The following is a 27,652-nucleotide window of genomic DNA, read 5'->3' as shown; positions in this document are numbered from 1 at the left end:
TCCAATGAGTAACGCGAAGTTATTAAAACGTTTTAAGCAGAGAAATAGTATGATCAGGGCTGTGCTTTAAAAAAAAATGCTTTCCTTCTCTATCTCCTCCTTCCTTTCCTACTCCTTTTCTCCTTCCCCCATCTTCTTTCTCCTTCTCCTCTTTATTCTTCACTTTATGTAATTCCCTAGGAAGAGAAAGAAAGGAACATCCTGGGACCTTCCATCACCAGAACCCTTGGGGTTCCCTGACGGGCTGGCTCTTCGACTTTACAGGGTGCCAGTGTTCAGCCCAGAACTCAGGGTCCCGCCCAGAGATTCCCTTCCTCATGGGGACAGTTCTAGGAGTTTCATGCTCCAGGAGCAAGGCCAGGATTCAGTGAAGGAGTATGATGTAGCGGGCATGTGCCCAGACTGCTTGTCTCCCCAAAAGCTGCAACCAGTCCCTTGGGTGCCTCCCTGGCCCTCTGGGAAGGGTCTTGCTTCGAGAACTGCCTGAAGTGGCCAGAACCTGAGATCCTGGCCATGTGCCCTTCTCCACTGGGTGCCTGCCATTCAGAGTTACACACTCCCCAGGCCACTAGCAAATGGCCAGGTGATGATGTGTACATCCTGGGGTGCCCCTCCAGGCCGTCTGGCCCCTCTTCCTCCCCAGCTTCCTTAGGCTACTGGCCTAACTTCCTTCCCATTTGTCTGTGTCCCTCAGAGATCACATGCCTGGCAGCTGAGTCCCTAGTGGGAGGCTCTGGGGAGGATGTAAGCAGAAAAAGCAAGTGTGTGTGCCTGCGTGTGTGTGCGTGTGCATGTGTGCATATATGAGCATGTGGCATTTTGGGAGGAAGAAGTAGACACTGTCTCTGCAGAGAACTTCTGCCTAATGGATCTTGCTCAGTATCGTACCTCCAGCACAGGGAAAGTAGTTGGCTCTTAACAAATATTCTTTGAATCAATGAATGAATGAACAACAAATGAATGAAACAAGATTAGAGCTGGGGAGTATCTGTTGCCTGGATATGGCGACCAGAAAGTCCTTGCACACTTCTAAGGAGTGCCAACAGGGCAGGCATGGTGCTGAGGGTGCGGAGGAGGTAAGCCAGGGAGCATGGGCAGCTTTTAAGGAGTCTGAAGTGAAGGAAGGGAGGTGTAGGAGAGCTGGAGGTGGGCTGGGGATGGGAGAGTCTGTTTGAGCTGAAATGAAGAGTACGGTAGAGAATGTCACTGGCTGCAAGGCCTTCTCGCACCCTTGGACACATCAGATCTTAACCTTGCTGCTTCCCTTTCCAGGCTAAAACCAAGCTCTCTTTTCTGTGGCTTTCCTTGAACACAGACCTTACACCTTGTCCACACCAGGAACTGTTCGTCACCCAGTTGGTCACTTCTAGACATATTTGACAGAATTTCCATTGGTGCCTTCACTCAGCTTCTTTGACAGTGGCCTTGCCTCCCTGTGGGGTTCGCAGGGCACTCCAGCTTCTGCCAGGTGGGCCCTCTGTCCGAGGAAGCAGAAGGACCTGGTCGGCAGACGCAGAGAAGAGCAGAGGAAAGACCACATGTGCCCCAGAGATATGGAGGGAGAAGCCTCCACTTTTGACTTCCCAGTTCCCCACTCAAGCTAACTCAACGAAGCTTCTGTTCCTTCCAACCAAACGATATTACAAACCCACAGTTTGTTTCCTTTTTTTTTGACCTCACGTCATGGCATGCGGGATCTTAGTTCCCCAACCAGGAATCGAACCCGTGCCCCCTGCAGTGGAAGCGCAGAGTCTTAACCACTGGACCGCCAGGGAAGTCCCCAGACCCACAGTTTGGATGTTCCCACCTGAACAAGTTCAAAATGTAACCACATACACGCCCCCTTAATATTCCCAACCAGGTCCTTCCCTCTCAACTACCCTGCCTCTGTCATCATTACCAGTATTTGGAGCTATATTTTTCTCATGCCCTCATTCATGCCGGAAGCATCTCTCACCTCTCCATCCCCCTCCATCCGTATTCCTACTGCTCTACGCCATCCCTCCTTACCCTAGGCCTCCATCTCACTACCAGCTTCCTTCCTGCATCTCTGATTTCAAGGTCTCTCTTCTCCATTCCATTCTGTAATCATCACCTCCACATTATTTATTTTCTTTTTCATTTTTCAAAGGTACACATTATATCATGTTTTTATTCAGAAGAGAGTAAAAAACATATATGCATGATTTAGAGTGAACGTATGTGGGCTATAACCATTCCCCATGTTAAGAAACAGAACATTGACTGTACCAGTATTTTCTTTAAATGTCTTTTTTAAATTGTTCAAGAATCTTTTTTTTTGTAGAATTAAAAAAAAATTTATTGGAGAATAGTTGATTTACAACGTTGTGTTAGTTTCACAGCAAAGTGAATCACTTATACATATACATATATCCACTCTTTTTTAGATTCTTTTCCCATATAGGCCATCATAGAGTATTGAGTAGAGTTCCCTGTGCCATACAGTAGGTCTTTATTAGTTATCTATTTTATATATAGTAGTGTGTGTATGTCAATCCCAGTCTCCCAATTTATCCCTCCGCAACCCGTTTCCCTGCTGGTAACCATAAGTTTGTTTTCTACATCTGTGACTCTATTTTTGTTTTGTAAATAAGTTCATTTGTATCATTTTTTTAGATTCCACATATAAGCAATATCGTATGATATTTCTCTCAAGAATCTTTTGAGGCTCCCTATTCCTTGTCTAACTTCCTAGCATGTCGTTTAGTCAGGCCCTACCAGGCTGACCCCACCATGCTTAATAATCCTTTCCCACACTACCATCACTCCAGTTATTATACTTAGTTTAAGAGCACAGGATTAGAATTCAAATATATGGTCTAAGCTTTCTGAATCAGCCAGGACTCTGTTAGTAGCAAGTAACAGAAATCAGATTCAAACTGGCTTAGAACAAGAAGGGAATGTAATGGCTTACCTCTCAGAAAACTCCTAGGATAATGCTGGCTTCAGGCACAGCTGGATCTAAACACCCAAACAACGTCAACAGAAAATGGTCTCTTGGCTCTGCTTTCCTCTGCATTGGCTTTATTCTCTTCCCCAGTTTTCCAGCAAAGGTTCTGGATGTGAGTCTCATTGGCCTACTTGGGTCACATGCCCATCCCTGAACTACTGTGGTGGTAGTTCAGTAGTAGACCAGGTCTGGTTAGGCCCACCCTGGATTCAGGGGTGGAGTCAGAACACTGGTTGGTGTGAGAGTGGAGAGAGATGTTTTTCCAAGGAAAACCAGGATGCTAGATGCAGAAAATGGGAGAGAGGGAGGCTGAGCAAACAAAATCAACAGACTCCAGTTTTCACTTTCTTTGTGAGTGGGAATCTCTGTTCTGTCAGATGCTTGAGGCTGCTGAGAAGATCAAAAAAAGAGCAGGGCTATTACGTTTCTTTGAAAACTTTAAAATTCAATGGAAATGGGGGTGATTTTTTTTTTTTTTTTTTTTTTTTTTTTTTTTTTTTTAATTTATTTTTGGCTGCGTTCAGTCCCCATTGCTGCACGCGAGCCCTCTCTAGTTGCGGAGAGCCGGGGCCACTCCTCGTTGCTGTGCGCGGGCCCCTCACTGCGGTGGCCTCCCCTGCTGCGGGGCACGGGCTCCAGAGCGCAGGCTCAGTAGTTGTGGCTCACGGGCCCAGCCGCTCCGCGGCATGTGGGATCCTCCCAGACCGGGGCTTGAACCCATGTCCCCTGCATTGGCAAGCAGATTCCCAACCACTGCGCCACCAGGGAAGTCCCTGGGGGTGATTTTGAAGGTGTATATTTCTTTGTCTTTTCCTCACACTGTTCACCTGTCCAGGATGCCCTTTGTTTGTTTATCCCAAGCCTACCCTTCCTTCAGGCCCTGTCCAGCAAGAATTGGACATTTCCTAGCAGCTGGAGCCTCTTGGGTACATGTGGATCCCCTCAGCCCACATAGATTAGCATTTAATTAGATATGGTCTTTCATTATCTTGTTTATTCATTTTTTTAGGGATATTACGGTTTATTTGACAGTTCACACACAGATCATCAACACTTACGGATGAACTGGAAACAATTCTGAGTCCCAGGATCAGGACACCTCCTCCCTGCCTCCTGGGATGCTTCACACTCTCACTGTTGCCCAGCTGGTGGCTGCTCAGGGAGTTCATGCTAATTTTCATTTTGGCTTAAAATAGAAACAAAAAATCATATCAGTTGTACTATTCCTTAGGCGTTTCACGTGCCTTGTTCTCCTCTCTCTGATGACTTAGTAGCCTCTTTGAGGGGAGACCCTGTGTCTCTTGTTCTCTGCTCCTCATAAGCCTCAAGCCACAGGGAACACATTTTAAGTGTGTACCCCTGTTGGTTGATTTAAAAGTTGACCTTGTGGGAATTCCCTAGCTGTCCAGTGGTTAGGACTCCACGCTTCCATTGCAGGGGGCATGGATTCAATCCCTGATCGGGGAACTAAGATCCCGCATGCCACACAGCGTGGCCAAAAAAAAAAAAAGTTGACCTTGTGAAGAAGCAGAAAAATAAGCCAAAAAGCTAGGTTGGAAAGGTATCTATTCATACCATAGTTAACTTAGTCCCAGGGCCAAATCTCCAGTTGACATCTGATCTTACCATGTACACTCTAGTCCCAGAGTTCTGGTGCAACCATGGAACATTTCCCAGGTTCCTTGCTTTGGCTTTTGTCTCTTCCTGGGGAGGTGCCATCTTACCACATCTTTCTTTCTTTTTTTTTTTTTAATACTGCTTTACCGGGGATGTTCCATCTTTTTTGCCTGATTAATTTCTAATAACATTATCATTAGTTTTTGCTATTCTTCTAATTCAATTTACTATTTTTATTTTGTTTTTTAAACTTTTTATTTTATATTGGAGTAGAGTTGATTAACAATGTTGTGATAATTTCAGGTGTACAGTAAAGTGATTCAGTTATACATATAAATGTACCTATTCTTCTTCAAATTCTTTTCCCATTTAGGTTGCTACATAATATTGAGCAGAGTTCCCTGTGCTATACAGTAGGTCCTTGATGGTTATCCATTTTAAATATAGCAGTGTGTACATGTCAATCCCAAACTCCCTAACCTTACCACTTACTTCTCTAGAGCTACTCCCTTTTTTGCCAGAGCCAAGAGAGAGTCTCTCTCTGTCATTCCCTGGAACCCTTGCATCAGTCCCAGTTTCCACTTTAAGGAATATATTGTCCAAGTACTTTTTGTCCGAGTAACTGGAAGAAAGGCAGAGCTTGAACATGAACCTCTCCTTCCAGAAGAGACCCTGCCCTCTCTGACAGACGGTGGATAGTTCCTTCTAACCCAACAGGTGGCTCTACTTTAACCATTTAATGCCCTTAATAAGCATACCACACACACACACACACACACACACACACACACACACAAAGTGTAATGAGGGCTTATAGACAGAGTGTCGACCCAAAAGTATCATTCCTTCAGAGGGATACCCTTCACTCTGGCAGGTCATGGGGAGGTATGTGGGGGACCTGGGATGTTCCTTTCACTTTCTTGTGCCTTCAGAAACCACTTCCAGTGCCTCAATGACACAAACCTAGGTGTTAGGTAGGTGGGCACAGCGTCCCATCCAGGGTTACCAATTTTCCCAGGCACAGGAGTGTGCTGAGGCTGCAGGCAAGAGAGGAAGCCCAACATAGAGGAAGGACAGGGCGTTGGTTCCTCAACTTGCTGAGACCAGAGTCGTGTAGCAAGACAAGCTGGAGCACACTCAGCATTTCTCCTTCCTGGCTTGGGTTTCACCCCGGCCCCACTTCAGTGGCAGCCCTGTTGGCTCAGAGGCTGAGGGATCCAAGAGGAGGAAGCTTGTACAATCCCTCATCTAGTAGGGGTGGGGGCAGGGTGGAGTTTTAAAGTAAGCCTCTGTCAAAATCTGAGTCAGTTATATTGTCCCAGTTCTGGATCTGGCTTCTCCTACTTCTCTACCCCACCCACCCTGCCGTCCAGTCACAGCAAATTTCGTATCACCCCTGACCATTATAGGCATGGCTGCTGTGTACAGATTGATGAGTTGTGCACTGCATAATTCCTGGAGGTGCCATTCCCACAGACAAAGAAGTGAAAAGCAATTCTAAGAATCATGTACAATTGTACCAGGTAGCCCTGAGCCAGGTCCTTTTATGACTTCCTTTCCATGTATGGCTTCCTCTGCCAAGAATGCCACTGTTTGCCTTCCCTCCCACCATATCTTCACCTGGTGAATCATCAAACACTTAGCTTTCAAATTCCACTCAAATAATGTTGATGAACACAAATGTAACAACCGAACGCTTTTAGGAATGCTCAAAGCCACTGAGAAGAAAACCTTATATACAGGAGTCTCAAACTGGCGCACTGTTAGCTCATTCCACCTGGTAGTTTTATTATGTCTGCAGCGTGTTCTGAAAGGCAATGTAAGTAAAATCCATCAGAATGGCTAAAAAGAAAAAGACATAACAGCAAGTATTGGTGAGGATATGGAGCAACTGGAATTCTCATATAAACCTAGAAGGAATGTAAATTGGGATAACTACTTTGGAAAACTATTTGGTGGTATCCACTAAAGTAGAAAAGATGCCTAGTTTATGACTCAGCAGTTCTACTGAAAATACATACATATGTACACAATTTGTGCAATCATGATCATAGCAGCACTATTCATAATAGCCCCCAAACTCGAAATAACTCAAATGCCCATCAACAGTAGAATAAATAATGTGGTATATTCATAAAATGGAATGCTACACAGCAACGGAAATGAATTAATTATTGCTTCGCATAACAACATGGATGAATCTGACAAACATGTTGAGTGAAAGAAGCCAGACATAAAGTACATACTACAGGATTCCGTTTATATAAAGTTCAAAAACATGCACTGTGGTGCTACAAATTAGAACAGTGGTTATTCTGGGAAGAGAGGTAATGACTGGAAAGGAACATGAAGTTTCTGGGGTGCTAGTGATGTTCTAGTTATTAATATGGGAGGTGGTTACACAGGTGTGTTTATTTTGTAGAAGTTTATGGAGCCATTCACTTAGGATTTGTACATTTTTATGTACGTTTGCTATGTTTCAATAAAAAGGATCACTTAAAAGAATAAAAGCAATGTCTACTTTTGGCTATGATGAAGTAGCAGGACCTAGATTTATCCTCTGCCTTAGTCAATTATAAAATTGAACAAAAGATATAAACCAATGGTTTTAAGACTTTGGATAACAGGGGGGGATAGTGATCCCTGAGAGAATGAAAACAAATGAGATGAGTCCTACCAATGTCCCTGCTCACTGTCTGGAGAGAGTTTCCAGGCTACCACAGAGAGAGAGAGAACTCTTGAAGAGTTGGTGTTCCCACCAGCCAGAATAGAAAGACCTCCCAACACACTGGGTATAGATACCAAGCCAAATTAGCTCCCATCTAAGAGGTGTTTTGGACCCACCTAACAAAGCTTAAAAGCGCACAGTAAAAGGATTAAATTGTTTCCAAGTAACAACTGCATCCCATACTAAACTACCCAATATCTAAAAGAAAAAATCCTAAAACAAAAAAATATACTAGTACCCAACAACATAAAATTCAAAATATCTGGTATCCAATTAAAAAATTACCTATCATTCAAACAAGCAGAAGAAAAATCAACCAATAGAAACAGATCCAGAAATTATACTTCTAATTTTAGATAAGGACATTAAAACAGCTACTATTAATACATTTCAGATGTTCAAGAAGGTAGAGGAGAGCATGAGCATCATGAGAGTGAAGTAGAAGATATAAAAGAGGCCCAAATCAAAATTCTAGAGATGAAGAATACACTGAATGGGATTGATAGCAGATTAAACATTAAATAAGAAAAGATTATTGACTGTGAAAACATAGCAATAGAAACAATCCAAAATAAAACACAGATAGAAAAAAAAAAAAAGACTGGTTAAAAAAATGAACAGAACATCAGTGAGCTGATATAGCATTAAGCAGCCTTACATACATATAACTGGAGTCCCAGAAAGAGAGGGTGGGGTGGAGGAGAGGACAGAAAAGATATTTGAAGAAATAATGACTGAAAAATTTCCAAATTTGATGAAAACTAAAAACTCACAAATCAAAGAAGCTCAACAAACTCCAAGCAGAGAAAACATGAAGAAAACCACATCAAGGCACATCATAATCAAATTGCTAAAAAACCAATGATAAAGACAAAAATGTTGAAAGCAACCAGAGGGGAAAAACAGACGATGTGCAGAGGAACAAAGATAAGGATGGTAGCAGACATCTTGTTGGCCATGATGCAGACCAGGAGACAGTGGAGAGACATCTTTAAAGCACTGAGAGAGGACTTCCCTGGTGGCTCAGTGGTTAAGAATCCGCCTGCCAATGCAGGAGACACGGGTTCGAGCCCTTGTACGGGAAGATCCCACATGCCATGGAGCAACTAAGCCCGTGCGCCACAACTACTGAGCCTGCACTCTAGAGCCCGGGAGCCACAACTACTGAAGCCCACGTGCCTAGAGCCTGTGCTCTGCAACAAGAGAAGCCACTGCAATGAGAAGCCTGCACACCACAATGAAGAGTAGCCCCCGCTCACCACAACTAGAGAAAGCCCACATGCAGCAACGAAGACCCAGTGCAGCCATAAATAAATAAATAAATTTATTTATTTAAAAAAAAAAAAGAAACACTGAGAGAAAAACTGCCAACCAAGAACAAAACTATCTTTCAAAAATGAAGGTGAAATAGAAATACAAAAGCTGTGACTCTGCTTCCAGGTGTGACAGATTAAGATTCTACCACATGAATCTTTCCTACAGAAAACAGTGGTAAAATATGGGCTCAATACCAAAAGGAACTACCTGAAGATACTGGAGACTCTCTACCTACCTCTCTGACCCACCTCACTGACTCATGAATGGAGCACACAAAGTAGCCCAGCTAAAGGCAAACTGAACTGAGGCTGGAGCTGGTACTCTGCAGGTAGTGGAGAGTAAACAGAAGCAGATAGACTGAGCCCAAGGCCAAGTGTGTCCCAGGTTGCACACAAAGGGCAGATGGGTTCACAAGGAAAAACACACAGTCCTCATGGCCTGGGAAACCAGAAAAAAGAAGCCAGGAAAACAGTGAAGACTGAAGACAGTAGAACCTCAGAAAGAAGAGAACCAGAGAGGAGATCTCCAAACTCTGTCTACTCATATCTCTGACTGATTCTTGAACCACATATGCATGGAACAGACTCAAAGTAGCTCAGCTAAAGACAAATGACATGAACAAAGGATGAAGATGCTGCACAAGAAACAGGATTTGCCATTCCAGCCCAGCCAAGAAAATTTCCTGTTAAAACAAAGGAAACATACTCATTGGAGAAAAATAACTGTACCAGTCAGGGCTCTCCAGAGAAAAAGAACCAACTGTGTGCGCGTGCATGTGTGTGCAGAGTGTCAATTGAACAGACACTTCATAAAAGAAGATATGCAATGGCCAATAAGTACATGGAAAGATATTTAACTTCATTAGTCATTAGGGAAATGTAAGTTAAAACCATAATGACATACCACAACACACTCACTAGAAATGTTCAAAATAAAAAGGCTGACAATACCAAGTGTTGACAGGACTGTGGAGCAACTCTCAGTTTTTGTTGGTGGAAACGCAAAAATCATACAGCCACTTTGGAAAAGAGTTTTGTAGTTTCTTATAAAATTAAACACACATTTACCCAAGAGAAATGGAAAAGTGTGTCTTACAGAAACATGTACATGAAGGTTTGTAGAAACTTTAGTTAAAATAGCCAAAACCCAGAAACAACACAAAAAGTCCATTATTAATGGAGGGATAAGCAATTGGTGGTATGCCCATTCAATGGTATGCAATTCAAGAAATACAACTGATACATGCCCAATAGAATGAATCTTACAAGCATTATGCCAAGAGAAAGAAGCCAGACACAAAAGACTACAGAATGTATGGATCCATTTATATGAAATTCTGGAAAAGGCAAAACAACAGTGAGGGAAGTAGATAAGTAGTTGCCAGGGGCCAGAAGTTAGAGGGAAAGGATTGACTGCTAAGGGCCACAAGGGAGCTTTTGGTGTAATAGAGATATTCTATATCATGATTGTGGTGGTGGTTACATATCTGTATGCACTTGTCAAAAGTTATTGAATTGGTAAATTTTATTGTATGTAAATTACACCTGCATGAAGCTTACCCCCCCAGAATTAAATACATAAAAGCCCACGTTACACACGTAGATTAACTCCTTGCCTCCTCTCTGTCTCCAGCATGCATACGAGTTTGCAATCCCTGACTAGTACTTTATGTTTGCAAAGCTCTTTCACATGCTTTAGAAAGGCAAGCAGAATTTGCCTTTCAGAACTTGTCTCCTTGGAATCCAAGAGGAAGCAGAAGTTATAAAACTTGTTAAGATGTAAAAAGAGGGGAGGAAATACATAGGGCAAGGCCAGGGCTGCCACTAGGTTCTGCAAGTTAGGAAAAGTGTCCCCTTCCTCAAGTTAAAAACATTTTAAGTTAGCACATTGTTTGCACAAGCCGTGCAGTAGCGTGTGCTGGCTCAAATCCTGGGCTTGGCCCAGGCAGCCGGTCAGGGTCCTAGCATGAAGCATCCGTGGCTGCATTCAGGCCTACTCACACCCTTGCTCTTTCACACATAACCTAATGCCACTTCTTTCCCTTTGTCAACTTGTGAGCCCACCACCACTTCATCCTTCCCCCAGCTTCCTAGGTGAACTATGTCAAGTTTAGAGTTGGGGGAGGAGTGAGTGTTAGAAGTTGGGCCTCTGAGAGCAGCAGGTGGTGAGAAAAGAGACCTCAGGTCCACCCACCATGCACTTGAGACAGACATGGCTGGGCACTGGCTGTGAGAATGTGCAAGTGTTTGCTGTCAAGTCTGTGCATGGCTGTGTATGCAAGTTGGGGTTTACATAGCAACCCTCCTGGGTTGCTCCAGCCAGGAGGCCTAGAATGTCTGCAACTGCTTGCGCATTCTCATTCAGGTTGGTATATGTCTGTCTGGCCATGAATGTTGCCTCCTTCAATGCGGTGCCTTTGTGGAGTGCACTATCTTAACCACTGTACCTGGTGGCCCTGCGTAAAGATCACTAAAACCTCTCCTTCTTCCTGAGGAAGAACCCCTCCCAGTCACCTGAGAAACAATAGGTAGAGGTGTCAAATCTATTTTCTTTCCACACCTCCCTGAATGCTAGTTATATGATACATGTCTCAAAGTCTCCATGCCAACTTTTCCACACAGTACCAGGAGGAGCTCTCTGGGCGTAGATGAGCAACCCCTACTGGCTACCTACATCCCTGCGGCCAGGCCACCTCATACAGCAGTCGGAGCCTCCTCCGTCCCTCATACCTGACCACCCAGAAGGCTCCTTCTTCCTTCTGACACCTTCTCTCCCAGAATAGCACAGTCGTCAGTCTTTGTAGAGTTCACACTGTTGCTAACAAGTGACAGGAGACCTCAGCCTAGCATGGCCCCTTCCTAGGACCCTCTCTTTTCCACTGTGCAGATGCTGGGCCTCAAAGAAGGAACTGCCTTTTACGCTTTAATATTCAAAGGCTCATCTTTCCATTACATCTTGTTTCTTTTTTTCTTTTAATTAACAAATCTATGTTGAGCAACTATTGTCTGTCATGTGCTGGCTAGATGCCAGCAATATTTCAATGAACAAAAGATATATATAAATATATACTGGACTTCCCTGGTGGCACAGTGGTTAAGAATCCGCCTGCCAATGCAGGGGACACGGGTTTGAGCCCTGGTCCGGGAAGATCCCACATGCCGCAGAGCAACTAAGCCTGTGCACCACAACTACTGAGCCTGCACTCTAGAGCCCGCAAGCCACAACTACTGAGCCCACGCGCCACAACTACTGAAGCCCGCATGTGGTAGGGCCCACGTGCCACAATTACTGAGCCTGCGAGCCACAATTACTGAGCCTACGTGCTGCAACTACTGAAGCCCGCGGGCCTACAGCCCGTGCTCCGCAACAAGAGAAGCCACTGCGATGAGAAGCCCGTGCACCGCAATGAAGAGTAGCCACTGCTCGCTGCAACTAGAGAAAGCCTGCATGCAGCAACAAAGACCCAATGCAGCCAAAAAAAAAAAAAAAAAATATATATATATATATATATATATATATATATATATATATATATACTTTCATGTCTTTATCTATGGCATCAGGTAATAGATAAAGCAACCTAAGGACAATTGCCTTTACCAAATATTTTCTCCTCCCTGTGTTCACTGTCAAGGTAAATCTTTGCCCTCCAAAACTAAGTTCAAATAGCAAAGAGATTGGAAGGTACACACCACCAAGTTGTTATCAATGGTGTCTTTATGGGTGGCTTTAAATGCCCTTTGTTTCTGTATTTTCTCAAATTTCAACAATTGTTATTTTTGTAAAGAAAAAAATAATAGAAGTTACTTCAAAACAAACAAAACCTCAGTTTAAATATCCCCTCCTCAGAGACACTTTCCTTGGTCATCCATCTCTCCAGTATGACTTAGGGACCCTCTTCTGGACAGACAGCACCCGCTCTTCCCTCTCTCCTCACCCACTGGAGAAGCACAGGAATCATTAGTGTGTGCCTCCTCCCGTGGACTGTGAACTGAAGGGCAGGGACCACGTCTTATTCATTTCTGAGTCCCCAGCCCCAAATTATTGGTGCCCAGGAGGAGTGCAGAAAGTATCTATTCAGTGAACAAATGGATGAGGTTATCAAGTCATGGCCTAGGAAACACCACTGAGGTCCAGGGGCTAGACCTCCAGCAGTGAGGGGGGCAATGGATCTCACTGAAACACACCCTCTCGGTCCAGGTCAGACTAGAAAGGAAATTTGATGCTGAACACTCTGAGATGGGGCTAAAGCCTCTTAAGTCTTCCAAGTGAGTATGGGAGGGGGAGGTTTATAGAACTTGAGGTATAGTTGAGCCTGTGGGAAGGAATTCAGTAATCCTAGGTGAGGAGTGTCACAGTTTGAAATGATCTATTGATTTGTTTGCTTTTCAGTTACGTGGTCCCCCTCATTAGTGTGTGCACTCCATGAGGATAGGGATCTTATCTGACTTGTATCACAAGGGCTTGGACCAACGCCTGCTGCATGGATGGCACTCAATAAATATTTGGTGAATTAATATTGAATGAATAAACTCTCTCTAAACCAGACTCATGAGGGAGAGACCAGATACAGCATTATTCATTCATCCTGTAAAATATAATTGACAATAGGCCTGAAGAAACCCCAGTCAGCACATTCTTTACTCTGTGGGAAGGCGTAGTTTAGAAGCCAGAAGTAGATCTGAGAGTTGCTTGGTAAATACAGAGTCGGACAAAGTGACTTGGAAGATCTTAAGAGATTGTGTCACTGACCTGTGGCACCCCGATGAGTCATGCTTTCCCACATGGGGACAGACGTCCCTTGCCAAACAGGATCCTGCCTTGCCCAACGCGGCCATCCCTTTCCTGTCACTGTAGGGGAAACACTGACAGTCTGTCCTCCCCCATTCTTCCTTCTCCGTGCTCCTTATCAGTAATAATGCCTCAGTCCTTTAGGCCTGACCTCATGTTACAGTGTTGAGGATTACACAGTGTCCCTTATTGGTTACATTTTCCATTGTGGCTTCCCAGGGAGATTTCAGCCACAATTTCACATATCCTGCTCAAGATAAACAATCCTAGACCCCAGATCAAAACTTTCCACCAACTGAGCTGCACAGTCACTGGACCTCAGTTTCCCTATCTTTAAAAGGTGAAATAATAGAAATTTTTCATGTATCTCACAGAGCTGTGAAGCCAAAGAAATTGAAGACTATGAATATGAGAGGCTTAGAAGTTGTGCTTTGACCCTTATGATTAAAGTTCTATACCAGATTTGCCATTAATGAGCTACATGACATTAAGTCATTTTTATGAGGTACTTAGCTCAGTGTCTTGTTCTTAATAAGCCTTCACGAGATATGATATGATAAATCATATGATATGGCTCTATGACCACGGGATGAACTGAGACACCTCCCACTTTCCCAAGGAGAATGCTTGAGGAAAAGTAGTCGGTTGCTTTTCAGGTAGCTATTGTACTATTGCTTTGTTGAGTGTGTATAAACTTGAAACCAGGGACTTCCCTCAGTGGTTAAGACTCCTTGCTCCCAATGCAGGGGGCCTAGATTCGATCCCTGGTCAGGGAACTATTTCCTGCATGCCGCAACTAAGGATCCCACAGGCCACAACGAAGCTCCCACACACGGAAACGAAGATCGCGCCTGCAGCAACTAAGACCCAGCACAGCCAAATAAATAAATAATTAAAAAAACAAAAACAAAAACAAAAAACCTTGAGACCATAGTTGAATGGTTTGGGAAAAAAGGAGGAATTTCAAATGAAGTTGTATAGTAGGAGAGATGGAGAGAAGAGACCTGACAATAGGGTAGCAAGGGAGAAAACTTTGGGCAGAAGAACAGGTCTAGCTAGTCAAATGGAGGGATATAATTAAGTTTTTCATTGTGGTGTGCGATGTAATCCTCTTCTCCATCTTCCCATGAAGCCTTCAGTAAAATCTTATTAGTCATAAGTATTGTTGAATTTGAATGTATTGGGGAGGATACAAACAAAGTGCTCAGGCTGGCCTTGATGGTTAGAGGGAGTGAGAGCAAAGCCAATCATCAATTTAAAAATGAGGAGGTGAATTTATGACCCTATGGGCTCTTCCATTTCTAATGTTCTGAGATTCTATATGTGTAAGAGACAGAATGTTCCCAGGAAATTCTGATGCAGTAGGTTGGGGTGGGGCTTGGGAATTCCCATTAAAAAAAATTTCCCCAGGTGATTATGATGCACACTAGCATTGGGCATCACTGTACACATGCTCATCATCTTCTAGTCAAATGTTTAATCACCCACAGAAAAATCACCCTCATCCCCAATCTCCAGCACGTCACATTGCTGACAAAAGCAATTGGGGTGTGATCAGAGAATATAAATTTACATTAATATTGTTCTAAGTAAAACATGTTTACAAAAACAATGTTGTATCCATGGAGGAAAGCATATAACAAATGGTTCTGGGGCAATTGGATAGCCACACACAAAAGAATGCTGTTGGACCCCTACCTCACGCCATATTAAAAAAAATTAACTTCAAATGGATCATATAACACTCCATTGTAAAGCAATTATACTCCAATAAAGATGTTAAAAAATAAATAAATAAAATGGATCATAGACTTAAATGTAGGGGCCAAAACTATAAAGCACTTCAAAGACAAAATAGGAGTAAATCTTCTTGACTTTGTATTAGGCAATGCTTTTTTTAGACATGATACTAAAAGCATAAGTGAGAGGGGAAAAAAAAAGGTAAATTAGACTCTATCAAAATTTAAAATGTTTGTGCTTCAGTGGATACCATCAAGAAAGTGAAAAGAAAACATAGAGAATAGGAGAAAATATTTGCAAGTCATATATCTGATAAGAGACTGCATAAATAACTCTTATAATTTAAAAAGACAACACAAGTCAAAACTAGGCAAAGGTTTTGAATATACATTTCTCCAAAGAAGATACATAAATGGCAATAAGCACATGAAAAGATGCTCAACATCATTAATCACTAGGGAAACGCCAATCAAAACCACTGTAAGATATTACTTAACCCATTAGCATAGCTAAAATAAGAAAGACAAAATAACTTGTTTTGCTGAGGGTGTGGAGAAACTAGAATGCTTATATGCTGCTAGTAGGAATTTAAATGGTGTGGCTACTTCAGAAAATAGTTTGGCAATTCCTCAAAAAGTTAAATAGGAAGTTACCATATGGCTCAGCCGTTCCATTCCCAGGTATGTACCCAAGATAACTGAAACACATGTCCCACAAAAACTTGTACGTAAATGTTCACAGCAGCATAACTCATAATAACCAAAAGTAGAAACAACACAAAGGTACATCAATGATGAATATATAAACAAAATGTGGTATTTCCACAGAATGAAATATTATTCATCTGCTACAACATGCAAAAACCTTAAAAATATTATGTTAAGTGAAAGAAGTCAGTCACAAAAGTTCACATATTGTATGATTCTATTTATATGAAATGTCCAGAATAGGCAAATTCATAGAGACAGAAAGTAGATTAGTGGATGGTAGGGGTTAAAGGAAGGTTGTGGGGGGAACTGGGGCTGGGAAGTGATGCTTAATGGATACAGTTTCTTTGGGGGTGATGAAGATGGTCTAAAATAAGATGGTGGCAATAGTTGTACAACTCTGACTATACTAAAAACCACTGAACTGTATATGTTAATAGATGAATTTTGTGGTGTATGAATGATATCTCAATAAAGGTGTTTTTTTTAAATGTTGCCTATACCATGTGACCATACAAAAAGTTCTTATACAAAATGGAGGATTTTAGATTATGCATTCCATTGCTCAACTGACAACACACACTCTATTAGTCAGGACTTCTTTTGCAAGTGACAGAAATCCAGTTTAAACTGGTTTAAGAAAAGAATAGAATGTATTGGCTCATGTAGCTGAAAATTACAGGGGTTGCTGGCTTTAGGCATAGCCAAATCTAGAGGCTCAAATGATGTAATACATCTTTCCATCCCTCAGCTCTGCTTTCCTCTGTGTTGGCTTCATTCTCAGGCAGACTCTCCCCAAGTGATGGCAGGATGGCCACCAGTGAATATGGGATTACAACCTAATTTAGCAGGGAAAGAAAATGTGTTTCCCAACAAAAATCCAGGATTAGACTTTGACTGTTGTGGCCTGGGTCATGTGTGTGGAAAGGGAGGCGTACTGGCCCAGCATTATGGGAGGGGACAAACTATAGTGAGTTACTGTTGATGCTTTCAATTTCAGAATTGGATTATTTAGAACAAGTCACCTTTGGGTGTTTTGGAAAAGAAAGATGGATACTTGGAACTAACATTAATTCACTTAAACAAATGGATCAAAACTCTTAATTTAAAAAAATAGATTGCTAAAGTGGCAGATAAGGGTAATGCTTGGCATTTTGCATTTTGATTCTTGCAAGGCACTAGACAAGTTTTTCATGATATCTTTGTAAACAAAGACTGGATAATTGAGTTAGGTGGAATCATGTTTCATTGATCAGCCATTTCCAAAAAGGACTGACGAATGAGTCAACCTAGTAGATCTTGGTGGGTCACAGAGATCTGCTCTTAGTGCTGACCTGGTTGACCTGTTTATTAACTACTTAGACACAGATACAGAAATCATGCTTATTAGATGGAGAGAGGTTACAGGACTAAGAGCAGTTAATACGTTCGATGACAGAGGCAAGATTCAAAGTAATTTTCTTTTAATTTTTCTTTAGGATAATTTCAAACATTCACAGATTTAGACATTATAGTATAATAAACCCCATCTACCAATCATCCAGCTTCAACAACTTTCAACTTATGGCCCATGTTGTTTCTCCTATTCTCCTACCCCAACTTCCCTTCCCTCATTTTATTTTGAAGCAAATCCCAGACATCCTATTTGTTAAAAACAAAACTCTAACACTATTATCACACTTAAAAAGAAAACTCAATAATTCCTTAACATCATAAAATATCCATTTTTCAAATTTCCAATTGTCTCACAAATATTAAAAAAAGTATTTTTTGCAGTTTATTTGTTCAAATCAGGATCTAAACAAAGTCTATACACTGTAATTGGTTGATATGTTAGGTCTTTTTTATTCTACCAGTTGCCCTCTCTACCACTTTTTACCTTGCAATTTATTTGTTAATGAACCAAAATAATCTTGATAACAAAATGACAGTTAGTAGAGATAAATAGATGTAATACTAAAATTAAATCTTATAAAGTCAGCTGTAACAGTACAAAATGTTGGAGACACCTGCAGTTCGTGAATAAAGGTCTAGGATTTTCAGTTGGCCACAAACTTAAAATAGTCAACACTATGATATAGTTGCCAAAGTCCCAATATATACTTAGGTTAGATTAACCCCAGTATATACGCACACCACAAGATGTGGTGGGTCTTGTCTACCATACCAGGTCAAATCCTGCCTGGAATATTGTCCTGATTGTGCCTCCCAATCCAGTTTGTCAGAGGGACTGAAAACTGGCACACTTAGACAAAGCCCTGATCCTGGTTAGAGAGCTGAAACACACTTCCTTTGGCCAGAGAGCAGCGAGGGGAGAAGGGAGTGGGAGAGCTAGCTGTTTATTTGGGTGTGTGACTCAAGGCAGAGAGGGTCCTTAGAAACTGGGTGTGCACAAGGAGATGGTGCTGGGAGAAGGAACATTCTTCTGGAATATTCACATTCAGGAGTTTTGAAGCTAAAGAAAGGGAAGAAGAAGCTCATTAGTTAGTGGGCGACAGAGAAATAATCAGGTGTGACTGCATGGTGGTAGCCAAGGGAACAAATTAAGAGTATGTAGAATCATGGCATCAGGACAGTGGTGTAGTGTGGTCTGGGCTGGCAGATGATCAGAAAACGACTGGCCCATGTGGGAATTATGGGAAAGTAGGTCTGAGTACCCAGAATTGAGGCACAAGAGCTGGGGCAAGCACTTGGTTTCAGGCCTGAAAACTTTGACGTCAGTCCAATTTGAGCAGAAGCCAATCCCCAGGTAGAGTGAAGGAAACTGATGGGTGTTGTGCACCTACTAAGTGCTATACATACACAACATTGTCTGACCCTCACAATAAACCTGCAAGGTAGGTATTTTATTCCTACTTTACAGACATAAAAACTGAGGCTTGGGACTTCCCTGGTGGTCCAGTGGTTAAGAATCCACCTTCCAGGATTTCCCTGGTGGCGCAGTGGTTCAGAATCAGCCTGACAATGCGGGGGACACGGGTTCGATCCCTGGTCCGGGAGGATCCCACATGCCGCGGAGCAACTAAGCCCGTGAGCCACAACTACTGAAGCCCACGCGCCTAGAGCCCATGCTCTGCAACAAGAGAAACCACTACAATGAGACGCCTGCGCACCGCAGCGAAGAGTAGCCCCCGCACATCGCAACTAGAGAAAGCGCGAAGGTAGCAACGAAAACCCATCGCAGCCAAAAGTAAACGAATAAAATAAATAAATTTTAAAAAGAATCCACCTTCCAATGCAGGGGACGCAGGTTCGATCCCTGGTCGGGGAACTAAGATCCCACATGCCGCGGGGCAACTAAGCCTGAGCCGTAACTACAGAGCCCATGCACCACAACTAGAGAGCCCGCATGTCGCAACTACTGAGCCCATGGGCCCTGGAGCCTGGGCGCCACACCTAGAGAGAAGCCCATGCACAGCAACTAAGAGCCCATGCGCTGCAACTAAGACCCGATGCAGCCAAAAAATAAACAAATAAATAAATATTTTTAAAAAAACAAAAAACTGAGGCTCATAGAGGTCAGTTACTAGCCCAAGGTCATGAACGCCTAAGTGGCAGGGCCAGGATTCAGAACAGGCTGGCCTGGAGGCCAGAAGGATAGAGCTGACATGGGGGAAAAGCTAACCTTAGTGACTTAGCCATGGGGTCAATGTCTGGATCCTCCAGTCGCGGTGCCAGGTCACCAACACCTGGGGAATATATCATGTCAGCACTTGCTGTAGCTTCACATCTAGACCAAGAAATGGGTATAATAAGAGGACAATGGGGAGGGATGGGCTGGGATTTTGGGGTTAACAGATGCAAACCGTCATATATAGAATGGATAAACAACAAGGTCCTACTGTATAGCACAGGGAACTATATTCAATATCCTGGGACAAACCATAATGGAAAAGAATATAAAAAAGAATGTATATATGTGTACAATTGAGACACTTTACTGTACAGCAGAAATTAACACAACACTGTAAATCAAATATACATGAATTTTAAAAATTAATTAAAAAAAAAAGAGGACAATGAGCATTCTCCACAAAAACACAGACCAAGAATTTGGTCTTCATGTTGCCCCAGCCCTGGTCTCTTCTGGGTTTGAGCCTAGGCATGGAATCCTCCTCTATAGGAGAGGGGAGGTGTCTTTGTATTTTCCTCTGCTTTTCTCCTAAAGCAAATCCCAGAGTCGCCAAGCAAAGGAAAACTATCTTTGGTAGATGGTGGGAGATGCTGGGGCCCAGCTCATCCTTTCTACCCAGGGATAGATTCCTGAGCCCTGTCCATATCTCCAACAGCTCGGGGGTGGTCTTCAGCTCCCTTCAGAGCTGACAGGGGCAGTGCAAGGGTGGGAACCCCAGGTGAGAGTAAGGGAGCAAGAAGCCACCCACGGAAGAGGATGCTGGGATGGGGCAGGGCTCGGCTGGCCCAACCGGTTCAGCCCAGCCAGGAAAGGGCAAGTCAGATCTGGCTTAGCAAGGGGGACTCGGTGGGGGTGTGGTGCTGACTCAGGGCCTGGCAAGTCAGGTGACGGCCAAGGACAGCTGTTGCCTGGGTGTTTTTAGAAAACTGGCTGCCAAAGGCTCTCTCATGGGCTGCTTCTGCACCTACTCAGAAGCAGGCAGAGAAAACGGGGGCATCTTCTTTATAATAAGCTGTAGGCGTGGGGAATTAATAACCTGACCATACCCTGTTGATTCTTGCTTTAATGTACCTAGAGAACAGGAGCAGAAATTAGTCGAGTCTTCTGAATTCCCTCTGAATCCTTTGAAAATCACTAATCTGTTCCCCTTAGATCTTTTTAGGTACCTGGCCAGGAATCCAGTGCAGAGGTTAAGAGAGCAGGTGCTGAAGTCAGGAGGGCCTGGGATCAAAACCCAACTTTATCACTTATTATTTGTATGACTTTGATCAAGTTTCTTAACTTAAAACAAAACATACTTTTAATTATGGAAAAATTCAAATATATACAAGTTAGACATAACAGTATGAATTTCCATATACCTGTTATCCAGCTTGACAGTGTGAATTTCCTTATACCTGTTATCCAGCTTGAACAATTATCGACCCATGGGCAACTTGTCTCATCCACATCCTACTCATCTACCTCCCTCCAATTATTTTAGAGGAGATCCCAGGCATCATCTCATTCCATCCCTCTTTATTCCTTTAAACTTTTGTTTCCTCATTTGAAAATGGGGATTATAATAATCCCCACCTCAGAGTATTAATGTGAGGTCATGCATGTAAAGGGCCAGCACAATGTAGGAACTCAGTAAGTGACAATTTATAGTATTAGATTTAAAATATAAAAATAGGAAATGTCTCTGCTACCCTCCCATCTCTCTGCCTGTGCCCTTCTTTCCTCTTGGTGACCCTTCCTTCTATCTGAGGACTCTCTCCCCTGGTCAGTACTAGGTCCAGTGCTGACATCACAAAAGGGTTAGGATGACTGCCCAGCTATCCAGGCCTCAGGATGGGCTGGGAGCACAGGGTGCTTGAACCCTAGGGAGGGAGCTGGAGGAAGGCAGTGGAGACATAGGAAAGAGGGATCAAAAGTACAGCAGCCTGGGAATTCCCTGGAGGCCCAGTGGTTAGGACTCTGTGCTTTCACTGCTGAGGGCTGGGGCTCAATCCCTGGTCGGGGAACTAAGATCCCACAAGCTGTGCTGTGTAGCCAGAAAAAAAAAAAGTACAGCAGCCTTGGGAGAGAGACCAGCAGACAGGGGCAAATTCTGAGCAGGTCCAAGTGGCAAGGGCAGCAGAAGATAGGAAAGAGAAAGTGGACATGGTGAGAATATCAGGCAAAGTTGGAGTCACCCTAGGAGTTCTACCAGAAACAAGTGTGTCCATCAGGAATCTTGGTTGCAGCACAGACTGACTTTGGCAAATAGAAGCAGAAAATAAATTTACTGAAGGGCTATTGGGAAGCTCTCAGAATTACTGGGGAGGCTGGAGAACCAGGCTAAGGAATTGGGGCGCAGAAACAGGCCACACATGCAGTCTGTTGAGGCCAGACAATGAGGTCATCACTGCCCTCTCCAGACACTAAAGAGATTCTGCAGCCGGCAGCAGGGCCAGCACCGGACGGGGGATACACCTAGCTCTGGGGCCCACAGGTGCCCTGGAAACCAGGTGCTCCTGCTGTACCCCACTGCCTTCTCAGTACACACCCCACTGCGCCTGCTTCTTTGTGTCCTAAGCCCCTGTGTCAAGGTTCTGGGCTGGCGCTTGAGACTGGTAGAGCCCCACTCATGTCCCCACAGCCTAGGTGTGTGTTTCGGGGTGCAGTGGGGGTGGGTGCTGGGGAGGAGAAGGTAGTGGGAGGAGGGCTCTGCGTACTGAAAACTCACGGTGGAGAGTTTCTTAGTCAAAGAAGGGGGTTCAAGGCTGAGCAGCCAAAGACCTGTCAAATGTCCATTACACAAGGAAGGGAGTGTGAATGTGGGTGAGGGGTGGCAGACTGGCACTGGTAAGAACAAGGCAAAGAAACAGGATCTCCATGTGGCTGTCAGGGACACCATAGCCCTGAGGTAGGGCAAAGGGTAGTGGAATGCTGGATGCACAAGCTACATGGGAGAGAGCCTCGCTTCCTCCTGGGGGTATTTTGGACAAAAGAGATGGCTGAGCTCAGATATTATCTTGGCAGTGTCTAATTCAATTGGTATGTAGCATGAGGGCTTTTGATACCCTGCGCTTCTACCCTCTCTCTGGCTCTGGCAAAGAGGTGGGGCAGCCTGCAAATAACTGGGTGCTTAGTCTGAAAAGCTGGGACCAGACAGGACTGGGCAAGGGCTGACAAGGGACAGCTGAGAGCAGAGTACAAGCTTTGTGAACAGGCAATTCCATGAAGTCTGAGCTTCCGTGATCAAATAAATGTGATCAAATCAATCTGCCACAAATTTTAAAATCTGCATAACTATTGTTATGCTATGTGTCAGTTAGGCATAAAAGCAAACAGCCAGAATCTGTGTTCTTTTTATCAAACCAAACCAAATATTTAGGGCTTTTTCCCCTCACTTTACTATTATTCTGATATCTATAAGGAGTATCAATATCAGTTTCCTCTATCTCCATGTACAATGTTAATCCCTTCCTCACTTTTTTAAAAGTCCTTATTTATTATTATTATTATTATTTTTTTTTGCTGTGCAAACATCACCACCATTTATTTCCAGAACATTTTTATCACCGCAAAAAGAAATCCATGCCCACTAAGCAGCTGCTCCCATTTCCCCCAGCAACCATTAATCTGCTTTGTGTTTCTGTGAAATTGCATATTCTGGATATTTCATGTAAATGGAATCACACTTTATTCCTTTTCATACATGTGAAAATAAAATATTTTCATACTTATGAATCATATAATATGGCCTTTTGTGACTGGCTTCTTTCGTGTAGTGTAATGTTACGGTTCATCTGTGTTGTAGCATGTATCAGTACTTTTTTCAAATAATATTTTGTTTATCCATTTGTCAGTTAATGGACATTTGTGTTGTTTCCACCTTTTAGCTATTGTGAATAGTCCTGCTAAGAACATTTATGTACAAGTTTTTGTTGAACACCTGTTTTCACTTCTTTTGGGTGTACACCCAGGAATGAAATTGAGGTCATATGGTAACTTTATGTTAATTTACTAAGGAACTGCTAAACTGTTTTCCAGTGTCTGTACTATTTAACATTTCCACCAGCAATGCATAAGAGTTCCAATTTCTCCACATCCTTGTCAACACTTGTTATTTTCCCTTTATTATTATATCTATCCTAGTGGATGTGAAGTAGTATCTCACTGTGGTTTAAATTTGCATTTCTTAATGACTAATGATGTTGAGCATCTTTTCACATACTTGTTGGCCATTTGTATGTCTTCTTTGAAAAAATGTCTGAAAAGACATTTTCTGACATGAAATGATCTGAAGAGACATTTTTAATTTATCTATTATTAATTTATTTTTTGGCTGTTCCATGCGGCTTGTGGGATCTTAGTTCCCCAACCAGGGATTGAACCTGGGCCATGGCAGTGAAAGCGCTGAATCCTAACCACTGGGCCTCCAGGGAATTCCCCCTCTTGTTTTATCTCATTTTATATTTTTCCCTTCTTCCCTTCTCAATGTCCTCTCCCTCCACAGGTTCCCTCTCTAATGTTGGATGGGTGTTATTAAATACCTATGAAACTTCATAAAATATAGTTTTGCATGTTTTTAATTTACATGAATGGCATTGTACTATAAATCAGTTTGTTTCCTTTGTTTCAGTTTTCTATGTTGCTGAATGTGTAGCTAGTTAGTAGTTTAATATTGCTATAAGGTATTCAATAGCATGTGGGGTAGGCCATGGGCAGGCCTGCTACAGGCCCAATAGTATGACAGGAATTTTCTTTTCTTTTAAAGTATTATTTAAAAAAAAATATTTGTGTATATATGTATTTATTTATTTGGCTGCGCCAGGTCTTACTTGAGGCATGCTGGATCTTTGTTGCAGCATGCGGGCTCTTAGTTGTGGCATGCGGGGCCTTAGTTGTGACATGCGGGATCTAGCTCCCCGACCAGGGATCGAACCCAGGCCCCCTGCATTGGGAGCACGGAGTCTTAACCACTGGACCACCAGGGAAGTCCCCAACAGGAGTTTTCTTACATGGTAGATGGTAGACCCTTGAATGCTGACTCAGCCCCTCCCCAAGCCTAATCTTATAAAAACTTAGTCCTGACTGAACTCATTAGACAAGTTTTCTCCCTCTGAAAAGCCTGCTCTGATCACCAGAATTGGGGCATGTTTCTGTGAGGAACTAGGAAGGCATTGTTCTTTGCAAGTTTGCTAATTTATTAGTAAACTGAAGTGATAACAAACTTGACTTGGGTCTGAGTTGTCATATTAGCCAATTTTCAAACCCAAGCCGACTCTTTATCATCTGGACTAACTCAATTTGCATCCACAATGTTTTATTTACTCATCCCCCTAGCAAAAGACACTTAGATTGATTCCAACATCTAGCTGCCACAGAGAAAGCGGTGATGAATCTATGTGAGACTTTCTCTTGGACACACCCAAGAGTGGTATTGTTGAATCACAGGCATGTATATCATTTAGTAAATATTGCTTGATTGCTTTCCAGAATGGCTGGACCAAATTGCACTCACATCAGCTATACATGAGAGTTCTTGTCTCTCTACATCCTCACCAACACTTGGTATTATCCATCTTTCTAATTTTTGCCATTCTGATGGGCAGAAAATTTTACCTTGTTGTTTTAATTTGAATTTCTCTGATTACAAGCAAATTTGAACTTTTTTTAATATATTCTTCTCTTACATCTGTGAATTGCCTGTTCCTCTCCTTTGTCTATTTTAGATTTGTATATGTAAAATGTAATTTATATGATAATTTATTGAATGGCTTTAGTAACTTAATGGTTACAATGCAAGGTTGATCTGGAAGGCAGTTCCTTTTTTCTTTTTTTTTTTGGCCGCACCTTGCAGCTTGTGGGATCTTAGCTCCCCCACCAGAGACTGAACGCAGGCAGTGAAAGTGAGGAGTCCTAACCACTGGACCACCAGGGAATTCCCCGGGAAGGCAGTTTCTTCTCAGTCAGGTACCAAACCACCTCAGCCTTACAGAGTATCCCAACTGGCCCTTACTACTATAATAAGGTAGCCTGATCTGGGCATTTTCACAGGGTTACGTTATCAACTCAAGCACAGTGTTCAATTATGGATGCCACATTCGAAAAGGGACATGTGCAAATCAGAAATGGTGGCACTAACAGTTATCTGAGGGTCATCTTATTTGAAGAGGGTTAGTTTGGAGCAGTTTAGAGGAAAATACCAATGCTATCTTTAAATAGTTGAAGAGTTGTCAAGTGAATATAGGGGAAGGTTTATTCTGTGTTGCTCCAGAGGACAGAATTAAAACAAATTGATGATATGACATGGAGGCACACTTAGACTCAGTATGTGGAACACTCTTCTGTCAGAAACATCCAGCCCTGCAATCAGCCTTCTTGGCGTCAGCAACCTCACTGGCAGTGTTCACACAGAGGCTGGACAGGCCATAGGTTGGTTTTGGCATTTCTTCACAGAGCAGAAATCAGTTTAGATGACTTCCAAGCTTTCTTCTAATGCAGACACAATTCAACCTAATTAATATTTATTGAGCCCCTATTACATGCAAGATACTGGGCTGGGTATTATAGGAGATACAACAGTGCTTCCTTAGATGGTTTACATTTTATGGGGGAAGAGAATCAGTATTTAATGAACCACTTGTTCTCCTGCCAGGTTCTTTGCATAGATTAGTTTAATCTTTACAATAGCTTGAATTTGGTAGCTACTGATAACCTCAGTTTCCAGATGAGGAAACTGACTTTTGGAATGCTAAGAAATGGTCTAAGATGACCCAGCTAAAATGAGACGGAACAACGATTCAAGATCAGATCACTGTGGGGACTTCAGTGGTGCTGCAGTGGTTAAGAGTCCACTTCCCAATGCAGGGGACATGGGTTCAAGCCCTGGTCCGGGAAGACCCCACATGCCGCGGAGCAACTAAGCCCGTGTGCCACAACTACTGAGCCTACGTGCCACAACTACTGAAGCCCGCGTGCCTAGAGCCCATGCTCCGCAACAAGAGAAGCCACCACAATGAGATGCCCACACACCGCAACTTAAGAGTAGCCCCTGCTCACCGCAACTAGAGAAAGCCCGTATGCAGCAACGAAGACCCAACACAGCCAAAAATAATTAAAAAAAAAAAAATCAGATCATTGTGACTCCATCATACCATGCCATGAGTCTATGAATTTATGTTAAGTGTAGCTTCATACTTCTTGTCTTGGCAAAGGGTCAAAGCATTCCCCGCTTGTCATTGTCTTTTTAAGTCGGATGAATCCTCTAGGTCTTGATGCTTGAGATACATTTTTCTGGAGAGATATCTAAGTTTCTGTTCCATTGGGGTTCCAAGTCTTTCCTTGAGCAGACCTCTTTCCTCACTTTGCCAATGCTCACAGCTTGTCAGTTCCAATTCTTGTTTCTCCCAGTTTTAATCTTTCATTTCTCCTTCTGACCTATTCCTGTTCTTAGTTCAACTTCCTTTGGCACCATTTTTTGTCCAGGATGGCTTGTTGCTTTGATCATTTATAAGTATTCTAAATTTACTTGTAATTTTCTGCTTTCTTTTTCCTTATGGTGCAATTCATTGCTCCTCTTAGTAATAATAGTAATCATTTATATTTGCATAGTGTTTTACACTATATAAAGTACATTTACTTGCATTATCTTATTTAATTTTTAAAAGTTTCATGAGGTACTATATTCTTTTGATGTATGAGGCTTAGTGAGGTTAAATGAATCACAGAGCTAGTCAGTAGCACGGTTGGTTTTTTTTTAATTTTTATTTATTTTTGGCTGCGTTGGGTCTTCGTTGCTGCCTGTGGGCTTTCTCAAGTTGCAGTGAGCGGGGGCTACTCTTTGTTGTGGTGCGCGGGCTTCCCATTGCGGTGGCTTCTCTTGCTGGGAGCACGGACTCTAGACACGTGGGCTTCAGTACTTGTGGTTCGCAGACTCAGTACTTGTGGCTTGCAGGCTCTAGAGCACAGGTTCAGTATTTGTGGCGCACGGGCCCAGTTGCTCTGCGGCATGTGGGATCCTCCCGGACCAGGGCTAGAACCCGTGTCCCCTGCATTGGCAGGCGGATTCTTAACCACTGCGCCACCAGGGAAGCCCACACAGTTGGTTCTTGAGTCTATGTTATGTGATTCCAAGTTAAGTGTTCATTCCACTATATCACAGTTGCTCCATT

General features: G+C 42.9%; 1 protein-coding gene across 4 annotated transcripts in view; it reads right to left on the bottom strand.

The window, feature by feature from the left end:
* The window catches only part of LOC309644125 (uncharacterized protein), a 42,171-nt gene that overhangs the window by 9,992 nt on the left and 4,527 nt on the right, over positions 1–27,652 (bottom strand). For 2 of the 4 annotated variants that reach the window (XR_014254259.1, XR_014254260.1), the window contains one exon: positions 14,308–25,973. Coding sequence is in view for 2 of the 4 variants with exons in the window: in XM_082427584.1 (XP_082283710.1) it covers positions 3,164–3,361; positions 4,030–4,157 (326 nt within the window). In the remaining 2 variants the exon portion in view is untranslated. Of the gene's footprint in view, positions 1–1,523; positions 3,362–4,029; positions 4,158–14,307; positions 25,974–27,652 lie in introns of those variants that run through there. The other 2 variants (XM_082427584.1, XM_082427583.1) reach the window with 2 other exon arrangements.

Source organism: Balaenoptera physalus (assembly GCF_965194825.1).
Source record: "Balaenoptera physalus genome assembly, chromosome: 15".
Taxonomy (NCBI): Eukaryota; Metazoa; Chordata; class Mammalia; order Artiodactyla; family Balaenopteridae; genus Balaenoptera; species Balaenoptera physalus.
Note: the sequence above shows the minus strand (reverse complement) of the source record. Positions and strands in the feature narration are given on the sequence as shown.